This window comes from Cynocephalus volans, chromosome 15 (genome assembly GCF_027409185.1).
Source record: "Cynocephalus volans isolate mCynVol1 chromosome 15, mCynVol1.pri, whole genome shotgun sequence".
In the NCBI taxonomy this organism is placed as follows: domain Eukaryota; kingdom Metazoa; phylum Chordata; class Mammalia; order Dermoptera; family Cynocephalidae; genus Cynocephalus; species Cynocephalus volans.
The window spans coordinates 12407547-12422414 of record NC_084474.1 but is presented as its reverse complement, the minus strand read 5'-3'; the positions used below and the strand labels follow the sequence as shown (position 1 = coordinate 12422414).

The 14868-nt window shown below is 34.3% G+C and overlaps 1 protein-coding gene across 3 annotated transcripts in view; it reads left to right on the top strand.

Moving 5' to 3' along the window:
* Window positions 1-14868, top strand: part of ATP6V1H (ATPase H+ transporting V1 subunit H) — a 121075-nt gene that overhangs the window by 56348 nt on the left and 49859 nt on the right. For all 3 annotated transcript variants that reach the window (XM_063079560.1, XM_063079559.1, XM_063079557.1), the window contains 3 exons: window positions 6447-6625; window positions 8996-9121; window positions 12492-12593. In XM_063079560.1, the coding sequence (XP_062935630.1) occupies window positions 6447-6625; window positions 8996-9121; window positions 12492-12593 (407 nt within the window). The remainder of the gene's footprint in view (window positions 1-6446; window positions 6626-8995; window positions 9122-12491; window positions 12594-14868) is intronic.

Below are 14868 nucleotides of genomic sequence, written 5' to 3'. Positions count from 1 at the left end.
GTCCCATTACTGTATTTTTGCTTTAGCTGCCTGGGTCTTTGTAGACTTGCTCCAAAAAGTGCTGCCCACTCCCATTTTGTATAGCATTTCCCCTATGTTTTCGTTTAGTAGTTCCATAGTTTCAGGTGTTAAAGTTAGGTCTTTAATCCATTTTGAATTGATTTTTGTATATGGTGAGAGATAGGAGTCTTGTTTCAATCTTCTGCACATGGATCCATTTGTCTTTGTTTTGAGTTTCTCCCTGTCTTTCCTCCTTTTTGACCTACTGTAGTCAGAGGAGCCTTTATTTTACTAAAATCTTTTTTATTTTACTAAAATCAAGCATTTACCATTTTAAAAAATGGATCTTTTGATCTTTTTTCTGTTTATAAAAATAATATGGTCCTATGGTTAAAAAAGTAAGATATGATAGAAAAATATTAAGAAACATTTATAAATTACCCACACTCTTAGTCCCAGATATGGAACCCTTTTAACATTTTAAAACTTGCAGTTTATAACCGCTGTTCTCTTACTACGCAAGGCATCAACTCTGGACGAATTGCAGCGGGTGCTAAAAAATGCTGAAGGAGTCTCTAAAATCTACAGGGAGTCTCTGAATTCTTCATGATTTGGGCTGATCATGTTTGACATTAATTACTGCAAAGGGTGTGTGTACTCAAGTTGGTAGTGAGTGTGCCCAACATGTACAGTGGAGGGCAGGCTTGCTGTTTGATTTAGAAGAGGCAGCATGAATATTTTACTAATATTTAGCAAGATTTAAAAAACTTATTTAAACTATAAAGTTTCATGTTTTTACACATAATGCATGGAATTTATGATAATTTCTGGGATTTTATTTTCTAATTTTGGATTTCAGATTATTTAAAATAGACCCAGTCCATTGGTAGAAAAATTAGGTTTTTGGACTTTCCTGTGCTAAGTTTGTGTTAATGCAATCATTATGTAAATATGCTGAGGGCTGAAAGTCATAAGAATGTCTTCAGACATCCACAATTTTGATATATACAACTCTGCTAGTAGTAAAGTCATTTGATTTAGACAATCAAACAGGTGAGAAAAATGACTTTTAGAAATTAGTCTCAAATTCCTATTGCCTTTTAAAAAGGAATTTGAGGAGTTTCACTGATGAGGTTGTTTGTATTTTTTCATGTCATGAATTTTTCCCACATCCTGAAACTCAGAAGGAAATTTTTGTGCTGAAGACTTTAGGAAGCTTGCTGAGCTCTTGTGAGTTGAACAAATCTAGCATTTGCTAATTATTATTATTTTTCCATTTGGCTGGATGAATTTTATTTTTGAAAATGTCAATCTTACTTATTCATAGTAGGTGCTGAACTTCAGGTCTCTGCAAATGTTACTGCCATTGGTTAAATTGATTTGTCAACCTTTAGTTCCTAAAATAATTTAGAATATTTGGGGGCTGTGACTGAGAAAGTCATTTGAAGGTCATCTTTGTTGTCTAGATTTTTACATTGGTTGTATGTTTGATTTCTCTTTTTGGCTCTGCTTAGTCAAGAGTCTATGGTATATGTCAGATAATAAGGTAAATTGTATTTTTACAACTCATGATTTTCATCACATAGCCTTAAGAAGAATTACCACCAAATTGAGTTCTTTTTATTAGATATGTTAATCACAAGGTTTAATTTACATCTACACACATACATTCCCACAGACAGAGACATGCACACGCACATATGTGAATCTTCCTGTGCAGGCAGTTCTTAGTTGTAACTTTTTCAAGGATATATGGAGGCTGTTTTGCCTACTGCTTTGGGATGGAAGTATTGCCATGAAGAAATTTTATTCTCAAGTCTTTTCCTTATTCCGTATTTCAGGAATTCTTCCTAGATCTCTCTCTCTGATTAACCTCTATTTTGCTTATTAGTTACCGGGTTTGAATGAGGTCTAGCAAGACATGCATTTTTAATTTTGGAGTGAGTCCTTTAAAACAGTGTTCCTTAGAGTGTGGTCCACATTATCAGTGCAGTGCAGTGAACTGTTTGTTAGTCCATGCAATGGATAAATACAGAAAGTGAAAGTGAGCACATAGCAACTTATAGGAACTTGACAGAATAATTGTGTGTCTATTGAGTTTTATAATATGATACTTGAATTTATATTTTGTATGTCTTAACATTGATTCTTACTGTATTTTATGAAAGTACACTCATTCATAACTGATTGAAAATTAAAAAACAAGCAAAACTGGTCTTCACCACAGCTGGTTTGCAAAGCTCTGCTTTAACATATATTTTACAAGGCCAGCAGTTTGGTTTTCGTGATGGAAAGATCTGAATTGTCACTCGTTTCCACCTTGTTCTTGGTGAAGTCAAGATCGTTCTGCACTATTAATTTGCCAAAGGCCAAGATACCTATACTGGATTAGCCACTTTTGATTTTGTTGAGGTGAAGATACCATTTAGTTTAGAGAAAGAATAACGTATTTGAAGAATAAGTTGCTGCCAGATTATGTAAGTTGTTTCTGGCAAACTCAGTTTCTTAAGTACTTTTCATTTCTTCTTTTCATTCTTTATAATAGGGAGTGATGAAATGAGAACATATTTTTAAGGACAAGTAGCTAAGGCTTAATAATTGGCTTGAAAGAGTTGAAGAAAAGAGGAAAATCAAAGATGACTAGGCTTTGAGGTGCCATTATTTTGGGGAATTGAAAGGGGAGTTGGTTTTGCAAGAATACTGTAAGGCTGTTCTATTAGTTATATTGAGTAATGAGGTTATAGTTGAAACCATTAGTTATGATTATACCTTAAATGTGGAGTTTAATTCTGCATCCAACAAATATACAGTGAAAGTAACAAAGGACCATATGAACAAAAGATGTTTGATATGTTTCTAAAGTTAGAAGAGCAGGTAATAGAAAAAGTAGCTGGGAAAGGTAACAGAAAATTTAGTAGACCTAGTAAAATCTCACAAAAGAAAAAGAAGGGAAGAGTTTCATAAAGGGAGAGGTTTTAAGGGGAGGTTAGCGCTCCCCATAGTTTAAGGACTCAGAAAAGAATTTGTCTAGAAGGAAATCATAGATGTCCTGAAAGAGAATAGTTTGTAGGTGTGGTTGTAGCAGGTATTGGAGGTTAGGGAAGGAATTACAAATAATCTGTGATATCTAGTATGGTTCTGTTGTCTAGGATCTCACAGTTTAGTAAAGAAGACAAGCATGTAAAAATATTAATGTCATACATCATGATGATTTCTTCTTTGATATATGGATTGCATAGAAGTACATTGTTAAATTTCTAAATAGAAATTAGAAACTTACTGATTTTTAATTGAATTCCGTTATGGGTAGAGAATAGATTCTGTAAAATTTCAATCCTTTGAAATTTGAGACTTGTTTTATGGCTCATCTGATAGTCTATCATGGTGAATGTGCCATGTTCACTTTAAAAGAATGCATATTTTGCAGGTGGGGATAGTATTCTATAAATGTCATTTAGGTTGGGGTTGTTGATAGTGTTATTCACATCTTCTAGGTACTGATTTTTGGTTTAGTGGTTCTTTCAAGCACTGAGAGAGAGCTGTTAAAATGTCTAGCTATTCTGTTGATTTTTGCTTCATGAATTTTGAAGCTTTATTATAAAAATATTTATGAGTGTTACATTCCCCTGATGAACTGGACCTTGTATCATTGTGAAATGTCCTTCTTTATGGGCCGAGCCTGTGGCGCACTCGGGAGGGTGCTGCGCTGGGAGCGCGGCGACACTCCCAGCGGCCGCGGGTTCGGATCCTATATAGGAATGGCCGGTACACTCACTGGCTGAGTGCCGGTCACGAAAAAGAAAAAAAAAAAAAAAAAGAAAAAGAAATGTCCTTCTTTATCACTGATAATGCTCTTTGTCCTGATGTCTGCTTTATTTGAAGTTAATATGACATGCCAGCTTTCTTATGCTGTGATATATTTTTTCCATCTTTTTAGTTTCATTCTGTGTCTTTATATTTAAAGTTTGACTTTTTAAAATAACATATACTTGGGTCTTGTATTTTTCTCCATTTTAATAAACTCTGCCTATTAACCTGGGTGCTCAGTTCACTGGCATTTAAAGTACTTATTGGTAGAGGTGGAATTAGGTGTACCATTTTACTGTTTGTTTTCTGTTTGTTTATCTGTGTTTTGTTCTTCTACCTTCTGTGTTTGCCTTCTCTTTGGTTATACTTGAATCCTTTTAAAAGTTTCATTTTAATTTTTCTTTTGGCTTTTTAATGGTTAATTTTTGCAGTGTTTTATTTCTTAGAGGTCGTTTTGGTGTCACAGCATACATCCTTTTTCTATTAAACTTAAAGTTAATTTGTATTACCTCATGTAAAGTGTAAGAACTTGCAATCTCTTATGCTATAGTTGTCATAATATTATATGTGCATATGTTATAACCCTACAGTTCAGTATTTTAACTTTTGCTTTAAACATTCTTGTGTATATTATGAAAGTTAAGAGGAAAACAGCGACCTTTATATTTATCCAACTATCTGTAGTTCTTCCTTCTTTCCTGAAGATACAGCTTTTCATTTGGCAGTTTATTTCCCTTCAGCTGTGGAATTTCCTTTAGCCCAGGGGTCAGCTAACTACAGTAGCCCAAGGGCCAAATCCACCACCTGTTTTTATAAATAAAGCTTTATTGGAACACTGTTTTGCTCATTTATTTATATATTTTCTATGGCTGCTTTTGCACCACAAAGGCAAATTGAGTAGTTGTGACAGAGACCACAAAGCCTAAAATATTTACTAATTGGCCATTTACAGAAAAATTTTGCCAATCCCTGCTTTAGCATGTCTTCTAGTACATGTCTGCTGGTCACCAATTATCTGAGTTTCTTAATGTAAATATGGTTTTATTTTGCCTTTACTCTTGAAGGATTAGACAGAATTTGGGTCCCCTTTCTAGCTCTTTGTCTTCTGGGATCCTTCTTCCCTTCTCCCCTTCAACATTCATGGTTTTCTAGCTTTCCGGTTCCTCAGGCCAGAAAGACTACTTTTAGGCTTTTTGGTAGGTTCTCTGACTGCCACTGTGCCTAATGCGCAGACTATACTTAGCCTCAGTATAAAAACTGCAGTGCCAGGAACTAACTTGTATTGTTCCCTGACTTCTCTATTCCAGATGAGTGTGAACTCACACCAGAGTCTGCTTCTGTTGACCATTCCTTTTAGGTAGTTGCTTTTTCAGTCTGTCCAGGTTTTATAGTTGTTTGCTGTTAAGAGAGGGCTTCATCCATTAGATTCATAGTTCATCATACCCGAGTGGAAGTTCATGTTTTAATTTTGAAGTAATTCTGAAAGCAAATTAATTTAGTTATGCTGTTGCTACACTACTCGTTATCTATTTGTAATAAAGGATTGCATCTAATTTGTGATATTTGTAAATGTAAAGCACTGAGGAAGAATATTAGGTCCACAAACATTTTATTGAGTACTGACTCTGAGCCGCATACTGAGCCAAGCTCTGGTGACATAAAGAAAAACAAGACAAACTATTCTCAAGGTACTTAAAATTTGGTGGAAACATAAAGTGAAGAATAGTGGGCACTGATCTTACTGGCCTCCGCATGCTAAGCTAAATCTCTTTTTGCTGCATTCATTTAGCATAATTATCATGGGTATAACTTGCTTACAAAGAGAAAAAAAGGAATTTCAAATTTTGGTATGATTGATTTGGAGATAATTGTTACTGCCTGATTTTTTTTTTTTTTTTTTTGGCATTTGACAGGTCTTTACGAGCTTCGTGAAAGTAGCTTTCTTAAGAGCAGGGACCTATTTTGTTTGTTCTTGTTCCCAGGGCTTAGCCTGGTTCTGACTCAGAAATACTGGTTAACTCAATGAACAGTATTTTTGTAAATTTGTGTGTTCTTTTGCTGTTTTCCTAAGTACTCTTAAAAATAGACAATCACAGAAGAAAACTAGGGAATTTGCTTGAATATCACAAAATTTTTCTGATAATTATTCAAGCAAGGGAATTTTTTTCTTTTTTACGCATTCTTTGTGCACTTATAGGTTTGATTAGAAAGGGGGAAGAAAGGAGACTGACGGGAAGTTAGAGAGATACTTGAAGAACTATTCTTTCTCAGTATCCTAAGTGCTCTAGGTGGGCAAACCAATGGAGAGTTCACCAAGGTGTGCTCGGGACAGGGCGGTGAGAGAGGACTGTGATGGATTTTGTTGTAAATGTGTTCAGTGCTGGGAGGCTCCCCCGGGTCAATAATTAAAGATGTTTAGTAAGCCAGTGTGTATGTGAGTGATCAGAAATAAACTGATCACTGAGGTTAAGTGGGAAAGACACTCAGGAAAGAAGTAAGGATTTGAAATCCAATCTTCTCTTAAAGGTGGTAGTTAAACCTGAGAGTAGAAGGAGAGAGGGTATAAAAGAAAGTGCAGAAGTCTGAAAACATCACATGATGAATTATATAGTTTCTCATAATCTCTTTGTCTAACCCAGAACTTTTTAGAAAAATCAACTGAAAGAGAAACTCGCCAAGAATATGCTCTGGCTATGATTCAGTGCAAAGTTTTGAAACAGTTGGAGAACTTGGAACAGCAGAAGTACGATGATGAAGATATCAGCGAAGATATCAAATTTCTTTTGGAAAAACTTGGTGAGAGTGTCCAAGACCTTAGGTGTGTGATTCTTTTTAATTCTCATATGCTGGATGTGTTGGCTTTGTTTGATTTGCATATCATTTTAAGAAAATCTGAATTTGTTGTCACCTATAAAAATCAAGAGATTTCACTAAAATATGTTATGTGTTCTGTTAAGACATTTTCCATGGCAACAGTTGGTTAGAGCTATGGATTATCTTTTCTCATTCAGGGAGATTCCCACTGTTTTCTGTTTCTAAAATCTGACTGGCTTTGCTCTCTTAAGTTTTTGGCCTGACCCTGGAACTCCTTGAGAGTTCTTTTAGAGTTTTTTTTAAGCTACAATGGTAGTTTATTAATTTGTGGAGGAGGTTTGTCCATATATGGAGAGCATATTTTTTCCTGATTTTTTTGAAGGTCCTATTGGCTCATTTTATTTTTTTTATATTAAAAATTATGCAAATAATGTACATACAGTGAAGAAAAAACCCCTTACGCAGTATGGAAGGGACTCTGCGCCACTCACACCATCTTTCCTACCTGGTTCTGCTCCCCTCTAGTTTCTTGTGTTTGCTTTTAAAAAGTCTCCTAGCCTCACTCCTTCTGCAATAGACATGCACAAGGCAGACTCCACATATTCTTCTGGGTCTTGTCCATTTTCTGTTAATATCTTGTTGATCTTACCCACTAACACACGTTTCCTTTCTTTTTTTTTTTTTTTTTAAACTACTGACCTATTTTTAAAAGAGTTACTCTCCGAAAATAGGCCCTTCTCTGTAGGTGGATTGGGATTTAGGAGCCCAGCTGACTCTGATTTGAATTGTTTGGGTATTTTCTCCTTGTGTGCCCTTGTGCTAGCTTCTTGACTTTTTCAAGTCTCAGTTTTCCTTTTGGTAAAATAGTAATAAAAATGCTAACCTTGCAGGATTTGTTGTGAGGTTCCAACTGCCCAGCAAATGCCTTAAGTGTAGTACGTGCTGCAGAAGTGTATTCAACAGATAAATCAATATACCCGTAATCCCAAGGCCCAAAAGATTTCATAGAGAGGGAAGCGTTACCTATATCAGTGGTTTGTAAAGGATTTTTTGGGAGGGAAGCAAATGATTTTTGTTATTCTAGAATTTAATTATGGATAAGATGATTTAATATAATAGGCAGGCCAGCAACAGGCTTCACAGTTATAAATTTTGTTATTACGTTTATTTTAAAATTATGGTCAGTTCTTTTGTAATAATCATTTAAGGCCTGTTTTTTTAAAAAAATAAGATTAGTGATTGTTATCTTTCTAAATGATTTAATCCATGCTAGCCATTTATTATTATGTATTGGTTTTTCACCCTGAATTTGCTGTTACAGGTTTGGGATACAAATGTTAAAAATGCTAGTTGACTTCTTGTACTGATCTGCCATGCATTAAAGTAAATTGCTACTTTTTTCAAACAGAACACTGATCAATTTACCCAGTACATCCTGGTTATAATGAATTACAAATCAGCATTTAAATAGTTGCATCCCTTTTTAACTTTTACTTGAAAGAAAGTCAAAGCATGTCCTTGGACCGAGCCCGTGGCGCACTCGGGAGAGTGCGGCGCTGGGAGCGCAGCGATGCTCCCGCCGCGGGTTTGGATCCTATATAGGAATGGCCGGTGCACTCACTGGCTGAGTACCGGTCACGAAAAAGACAAAAAAAAAACAAAACAAAAGAAAGTCAAAGCATGTCCTGACACTGCGTTTGCCTACTGATCAACCATATTAAAATTTTTCATTTTATAAAGCTTTAAATACTAAAGTTATTCTACACATAGTGAGTGGTTTTTGAATTAAAGTGCATTGCAGTTATATGTATAGAGATTTTTAATCTATAGTGGGTTAATTCAGTTAATAAATTACCACTACATTGTTGGTAATCACATTGTAAAATATTGTACTGACACTTATGATTTTGTTTTGTGATGTATTATAGTATTTTATGTTATTTATAGTATAATAGTATCAGAGTACACTATTTTATTTTATGTTATGCTTTTACATAAGTTTACATCACTATATCTAGTGGCCTGGCAAATATTTCAAGTGTCAAAGTAGAAATTCTGATATATTACAAAGTTTTTTACTGGTACACATTCATGTATATATTGGGGTAAGAATTTTGAAAGCAAGTACTCATTTAAAATATCTCATACCAGGCATTCAAATTTGACAGGAGTGTTGGACCTTGGTACCTGAATAAGATTTTACATGGCTCATTAAAAGTTATTTAAATGGTTTAAACTTTGTTTAGTGTTGATTTGTTAAGATACGATTTGTATATTTGTAATTAAATCATCAGCGAAAATGTTTTATTTTGCTTGATTTTGGGGTTAACTCTCTGATTTTGATAAACTTTGAATTCTTTAAAAATTGTTATAGCTCATTTGATGAATACAGTTCAGAACTTAAATCTGGAAGGTTGGAATGGAGTCCTGTGCACAAATCTGAGAAATTTTGGAGAGAGAATGCTGTGAGGTTAAATGAGAAGAATTATGAGCTCTTGAAGTAAGTTTTTAATTCCACTTTACACTCTTAATGAATACCTGTTGTTCCAAATCTTCACCAATACTTGTTTTTGTCACTCTTTTTAAATTTTAGTTATTCTGTGGTTCTAATTTGTATTTTCCTGCTGACTAATGTGGTTGCATATCTTTTCTTATGCTTTTGGTCATTCGAACATCTTTTTTTTCTTGGAGAAGTGTCTGTTCAAGTAATTATTTATTTATTTATTTTTCATTTTGTTGGAGTTCTATGTGTATTCTGAGCATGAGTTCTTTATCATGTACATGTTCACTACAGCTATTTTGTTGTACTCTGTTGCATGCCATTTCTCTTTTAGTGGTGTCTTGATGAATAGAGCTCTTAATTTTAATATAGCTCAATTTATTAATCTTTCTATGTATGGCTAGTGCTTTTCTGTGTCATGGTTAAGAAGTTTTTGCCTACCGAAGGTCATGAACGTATCTTTCTGTGTTATCTTTTAGAAGCTTTATTGTTTAACCTCTGACATTTAGATCTCCAGTCCAGCTGAAAGACTGGATTGATTAAATGGATTTTTGCATAAGCTGTAAAGTATAGGGATGAAGATTTTTTTTTGTTATGTGGATATCTAATTGAACCAGCACCATTTATTGAAAACAACATTCCCCCCAATTCTCTGCAGTTTTACCTTTGTCACAATAAGATGGCACAATTCTGTGATGTGTTGCTGTCTCCATCCCATTGGAGCATTTGATAGGATCATGGCTTGTAGTTAATGTGGTGATAGAGATTTGGATTATGATTGATGAATCTATTGTTCACTTAACTGTATTCAGTGGCAACTTGGGAGAACCCCTCTCTTTGCTTACCACAAGAATCTCTTTTTTTTGAGCCTGTTCTTTTGAACATTTTTATTGATGATTGGAATATAGAAATAGAAAGCATGCTCAGCAAATTTGCAGATAATAATACAAAGACGTTTTCATTGTTGCTGAAGATTTTCAGCAGACTAAATGGCCCTAAAGGATAACCATTAAAATCATTTGTTTTGTAGATTTGACTAGGAAGTCAGTGATTCTTTCCAATTCTAACATTCTTTGAGTCTAAGACTAGGCTTTTTAAATGTTAATGAGATCTTGTTAAAATTCACATTCTAATTCAGTGGGTCTAGAGTAGGGCCCGTGATTTGGCATTTCTAATAAGTGCATGGGTGATACCATGCTGCTGGTTTGCAGACCATATTTTGGGTATCAAGGGTCTCAGCCATGTGGAGAATGGCTTAAGTGGTTTAAGGCAGGGATTAGCAAGCATTTTCTGTAAAGGTCCAAATAGTAATTGTTCTAGACTTTGTGGGTCATTTAGTCTCTGTCACAGCAATTCAGCCCTGCATTGTAATGCCAAAGCAGTCATGGACAATAAACTAATGAACATGGCTCTCTATGTTCCAGTAAAACTTTATTTATAAAAACAGATGGCAGACGGATCTGGACTTGCTGTAATTTGATGAACTCTGGTTTGACGTGTTCAGAATGAATACTATGTTATGCTTTAAGGAATTTTATATTAATGTAATTTGCTTATAATTTCATAGAATAATTTCTTAATATTAAAATATCAAAATAATAAAAACTTCAAAATAATTTAATCTTTGAAATTATTAAATGTTTCAATTGAATTAAATTAAACATAATTTTAGAATAGTTTGCAAGTTGGCCTTTTGAAATGTTAAAAATATAAATATATGAAAAATTGAATATCTTGTTTCATCTTACCAGTTTTCATGGGCTTGAGTTGAATGAATTGCTATCGGGGTATGGTTGTGCTTTGTGTGGGCGGATGATAATTGAGATTTCAGTTTCAACATTTGCTAGGTCCTGAGGCAAATTACCCAACTTCTTTGACTCTCATTTCATCCTGTACAGTTGTTATGAGGAATGCATTTACTCAGAGTTTGGAACATGCGTGTGTATAATAAATGATCATTCCTTTCTACTCTATTTCTTGGAAATCCAGATTTTCCAGTTAATCCAGAAGATAGAAGACGAGTAAATACTTCATAATGAAATGATTCCTTGATTGGTAACAAGGTTCTCTATCAGTGTTTCTGTTGCCTATGGATTTTAGTTATTTGACAAGCTGAGTGGTAGGAAAAGGTAGGAAGAGAAACCTTAAGTCTCAGTCGTAGGAGACATTGCTAAATAAATGTGATCTAGAAACTAAAGGAAGCAGGCTTCATAGATTCATTCAGATTTTGAACAAAGTAAAGATAGAGTTTTATTACTTTAAGTGTTTGCTTTAATGCAAATGATCCAAGCAAAGATAGTTGTGATTCAAATTATTTTCTAGTAAAGATTTTAAGAAATAAGACTGATATTTTGTAAATGAATGGGTTTTGCCAACAAACAACTAAATGGTTTCAAAAATCTTCTACTAATATTTTAAATAATTAGCAATTCTATTCTAATAGAATAGAATGTGGAGGTTCTCTAATAGAGAATGTGGAGGTTCCTCAAAAAATTGAAAATAGAACTACTGTGTGATTTAGCAGTCCCACTGCTGGGTATTTATCCAAAGGAAAGGAAATTAGCGTACCTAAGAGATACCTAAACTCCAATGTATATTGCAGCATTATTTACAATAGCCAAGATATGGAATCAACCAAGGTGTCTGCCGACAGATGAATGGGTAAAGAAATTGTGTATATACGCAATGGAATGCTACTCAGCCATGAAAAAAATGAAATCCCATAATTTGCAGCAACATGGGTGAGCCTGGAAAATATCATGTTAAGTCAAATAAGTCAGGCACAGAAAAATAATTACCACATATTCTCACATGTGGGAGTTAAAAAAGTTGAGCTTTTAGAAATAGAGAGTAGAATTGTTAATAGAAGCTGGGAAGGAGAGGAGGAGGGGTGTAGGAATAGTGAGAGGTTGATTAATGGATACAGAATTTCAGCTAGACAGGAAAAGTAAGTTCTAGGTATACAGTAGTGCTAAACAGCTATAATAAACAATTATTTATTGCATGTTCTCAGATGTCTAGAAGAGAGGAGCTCAAGTGTTCTCATCACAAAGAAATGATACATTTTTGTGATGAATATGCTAATTACCCTGATTTGGTCATCACACATTGTATACATATATCAAAATATAATTCTGTACCCCATAAATATATACAATCAATACATGTCAATTAAAAAGTATTTTAAAAATGAAAGTAACTTATATATGTATAAGGTTTTGAGAGCTAACTTATGTGTAACAGTGAAATCTGTAGGAAAATATGATTATAATTGTCTGTTTTCAGGAAGATATCTACATTTTACCTGTGATCTGTTATGCTCTGTAGAAAACTTAGAACTTGATCTCTTTTTGGATTGAATTTATTTCAGAATCTTGACAAAACTTCTGGAGGTGTCAGATGATCCACAAGTCCTAGCTGTTGCTGCTCATGATGTTGGAGAATATGTCCGGCATTATCCACGAGGCAAGCGGTAGGAGAAGGCCATTAATTTCGTTTAGGTGTCGAAACTTACCACATAGAATCCTAAATAATGTACTTATCTGAAATAGAGTAGTTTAGCAGAGGAACTAATGGAGTAAATGAAATCAAGATTACCATAATACTGAGAATTATGATAAACCCAATTAAAATGAGTTGTATAAAAATATAAATAGTCTTGCATAATACTACTGTGTAGTATCCAACAGAGATCACATTAGAAATTTCATGTTAAAGTTTTTCTTTGGTTGTATGATTTAATTCAAGAGGCATTTTGTGAGCATTGGTTACTTTGCAACTACTATTTATAGTTAAAGAGGTGAATTAGACATTTTTATTGATCTCATAGGTTCAACGTATAGAGGAAATATCTGTAATGAAAAGTTACAGTAGATGCATAGTAATAGACTTATGTATTCAAAGTATTGAAGTGTGGGAGGAGACAGGAGTCTTTATAGAGGAAGTGATACTGATTAAATAATTTAAATTTACATAGATTTATTAACAACAAAAAGATGGACAGATTTATTTTGGAAAAATAGGAAATCAAGGTGCCAGTATTACAACAAGGGGGAAAACATTAAATGTTACAAAAGGGCTGTTTTATTTTGTTTGGAAAAGCAGGAACGCATAGTGCCTTGGTCTGAATTGTTGTATTCTACTTGCTGATCAGTTCCCTGATCTATAATATTGGGATGATAATATTTCTTTGTCATGAGGCTGATGTGAGGATTAAACAAGTTCATGCAAGTACAGTGCTGGTAGGTATGTAGTAAGTACTCTATAAGTATTAGCTGCTTTTCTTATTATTAATGTCAGTATTTTATATTAATCAAAGCTATATATGACAAAGACATAAAACAGTATTTATCTTATTCATCGAATGACAGTGTCAAAATGAATACACCTGGGGCGTCTTAGAATGTGGGGAAAAACTGGTGGAGCTATGGTTGTAGTTGCTGACTTTAACTTTCCACAGTTATTTCATGACTTCTTTGTCCTTATTGTGTGTAAATGCTTAAATATCATAAAAAATCATGTCAGTGACTAGATGGAGATGTATCTCTTCAAGCAGAGAAATGATCCTTCTTTTCCGAGTGCCTTTAGAATATATTATTTTTTATTTTTACCTTGTTTTTTCTCTCTCTGGTTTAAGCCCAGGCTTCTTTGTAGTGGTGGATATTGATAACCCTGACTCCCAAATTATGACAGTTTCACTGGAGCAGCATTTGCTGGTGCTGTGTAATGTCACTTGGGTCACATTCTGAGGTGTCAGGTGAACACTATCATATGGAGAACTAGGCTTGGAGTAGGTGAGATGCAACCCATTTTGGGGTTCAGATACATGAAGGAGAGGGTGTAATTCAGGCCCCTTTGGAATGAAAGAGAATGTTTCTCTGGCATCACTTCTGGGTTGGAATAATGACCATGAGTATCTCAAAACTTAACATGTGTCAATGTGCAAAATGCAACATGGTAGCCTCTAGGTTTGGAGGCATGAGTATGCCCTATAATTAGAGCTCTTCTAGAGAAACATAGGCTAGTGGCAGATGGGAAACTACTCGGGATATTGGTACATACTTCAGGGAAAGTGGAAAATTACTTTAGTGTAGCTAATAAATCATTCAGTATTTGAACTGCAGGATGTTTTTATTCTGATCCATTAGTGCAAACCCTTGTTACCGATCTTGCGTAGAAATTTATTCTGGGTGCACTTCAGAAAGCAAATGGCACAGATACAGACAGAAATATAAGTGTGTGTAAATGAGCTTAGTACATTACAAGAATCTTCCAAAACAAGTGGAAAATGATAAAAAGAAAACTTTTTTGGGGGGCAGAAAATAATAACAAAAAGTATTAGATTCATGCTTTACTCCATATTTAAAAGTGTTAAAAGACCCTACATTAGCTCTTGAAGTATTTATAATAGCATAAAAATTTGAAAATAACCAAAATATGCAATAATAATGACATAGTTAAGCATTATGGTACATGCATATATAAAAATATTGGGAATTTTTTTTGACGTGGGAAAATACTTATAAAGTACGATAAACTGAGCAAAGTACAACCTCAGTTATTAGACATGAACATACACATACTACTTGAAACAGAGCAATAAAAATATTAACAGTGGCTGCCTCTCATTTGTAGGATTACAGATTATTTTTATTTTTTTCTTTGTAGACTCTGCATTTCCTAATTGCAAGTGGGGCCGGGAAGCTAATATGGTTTCATGGGTGGGGCCCTTTGGGCCAATTCAGCGT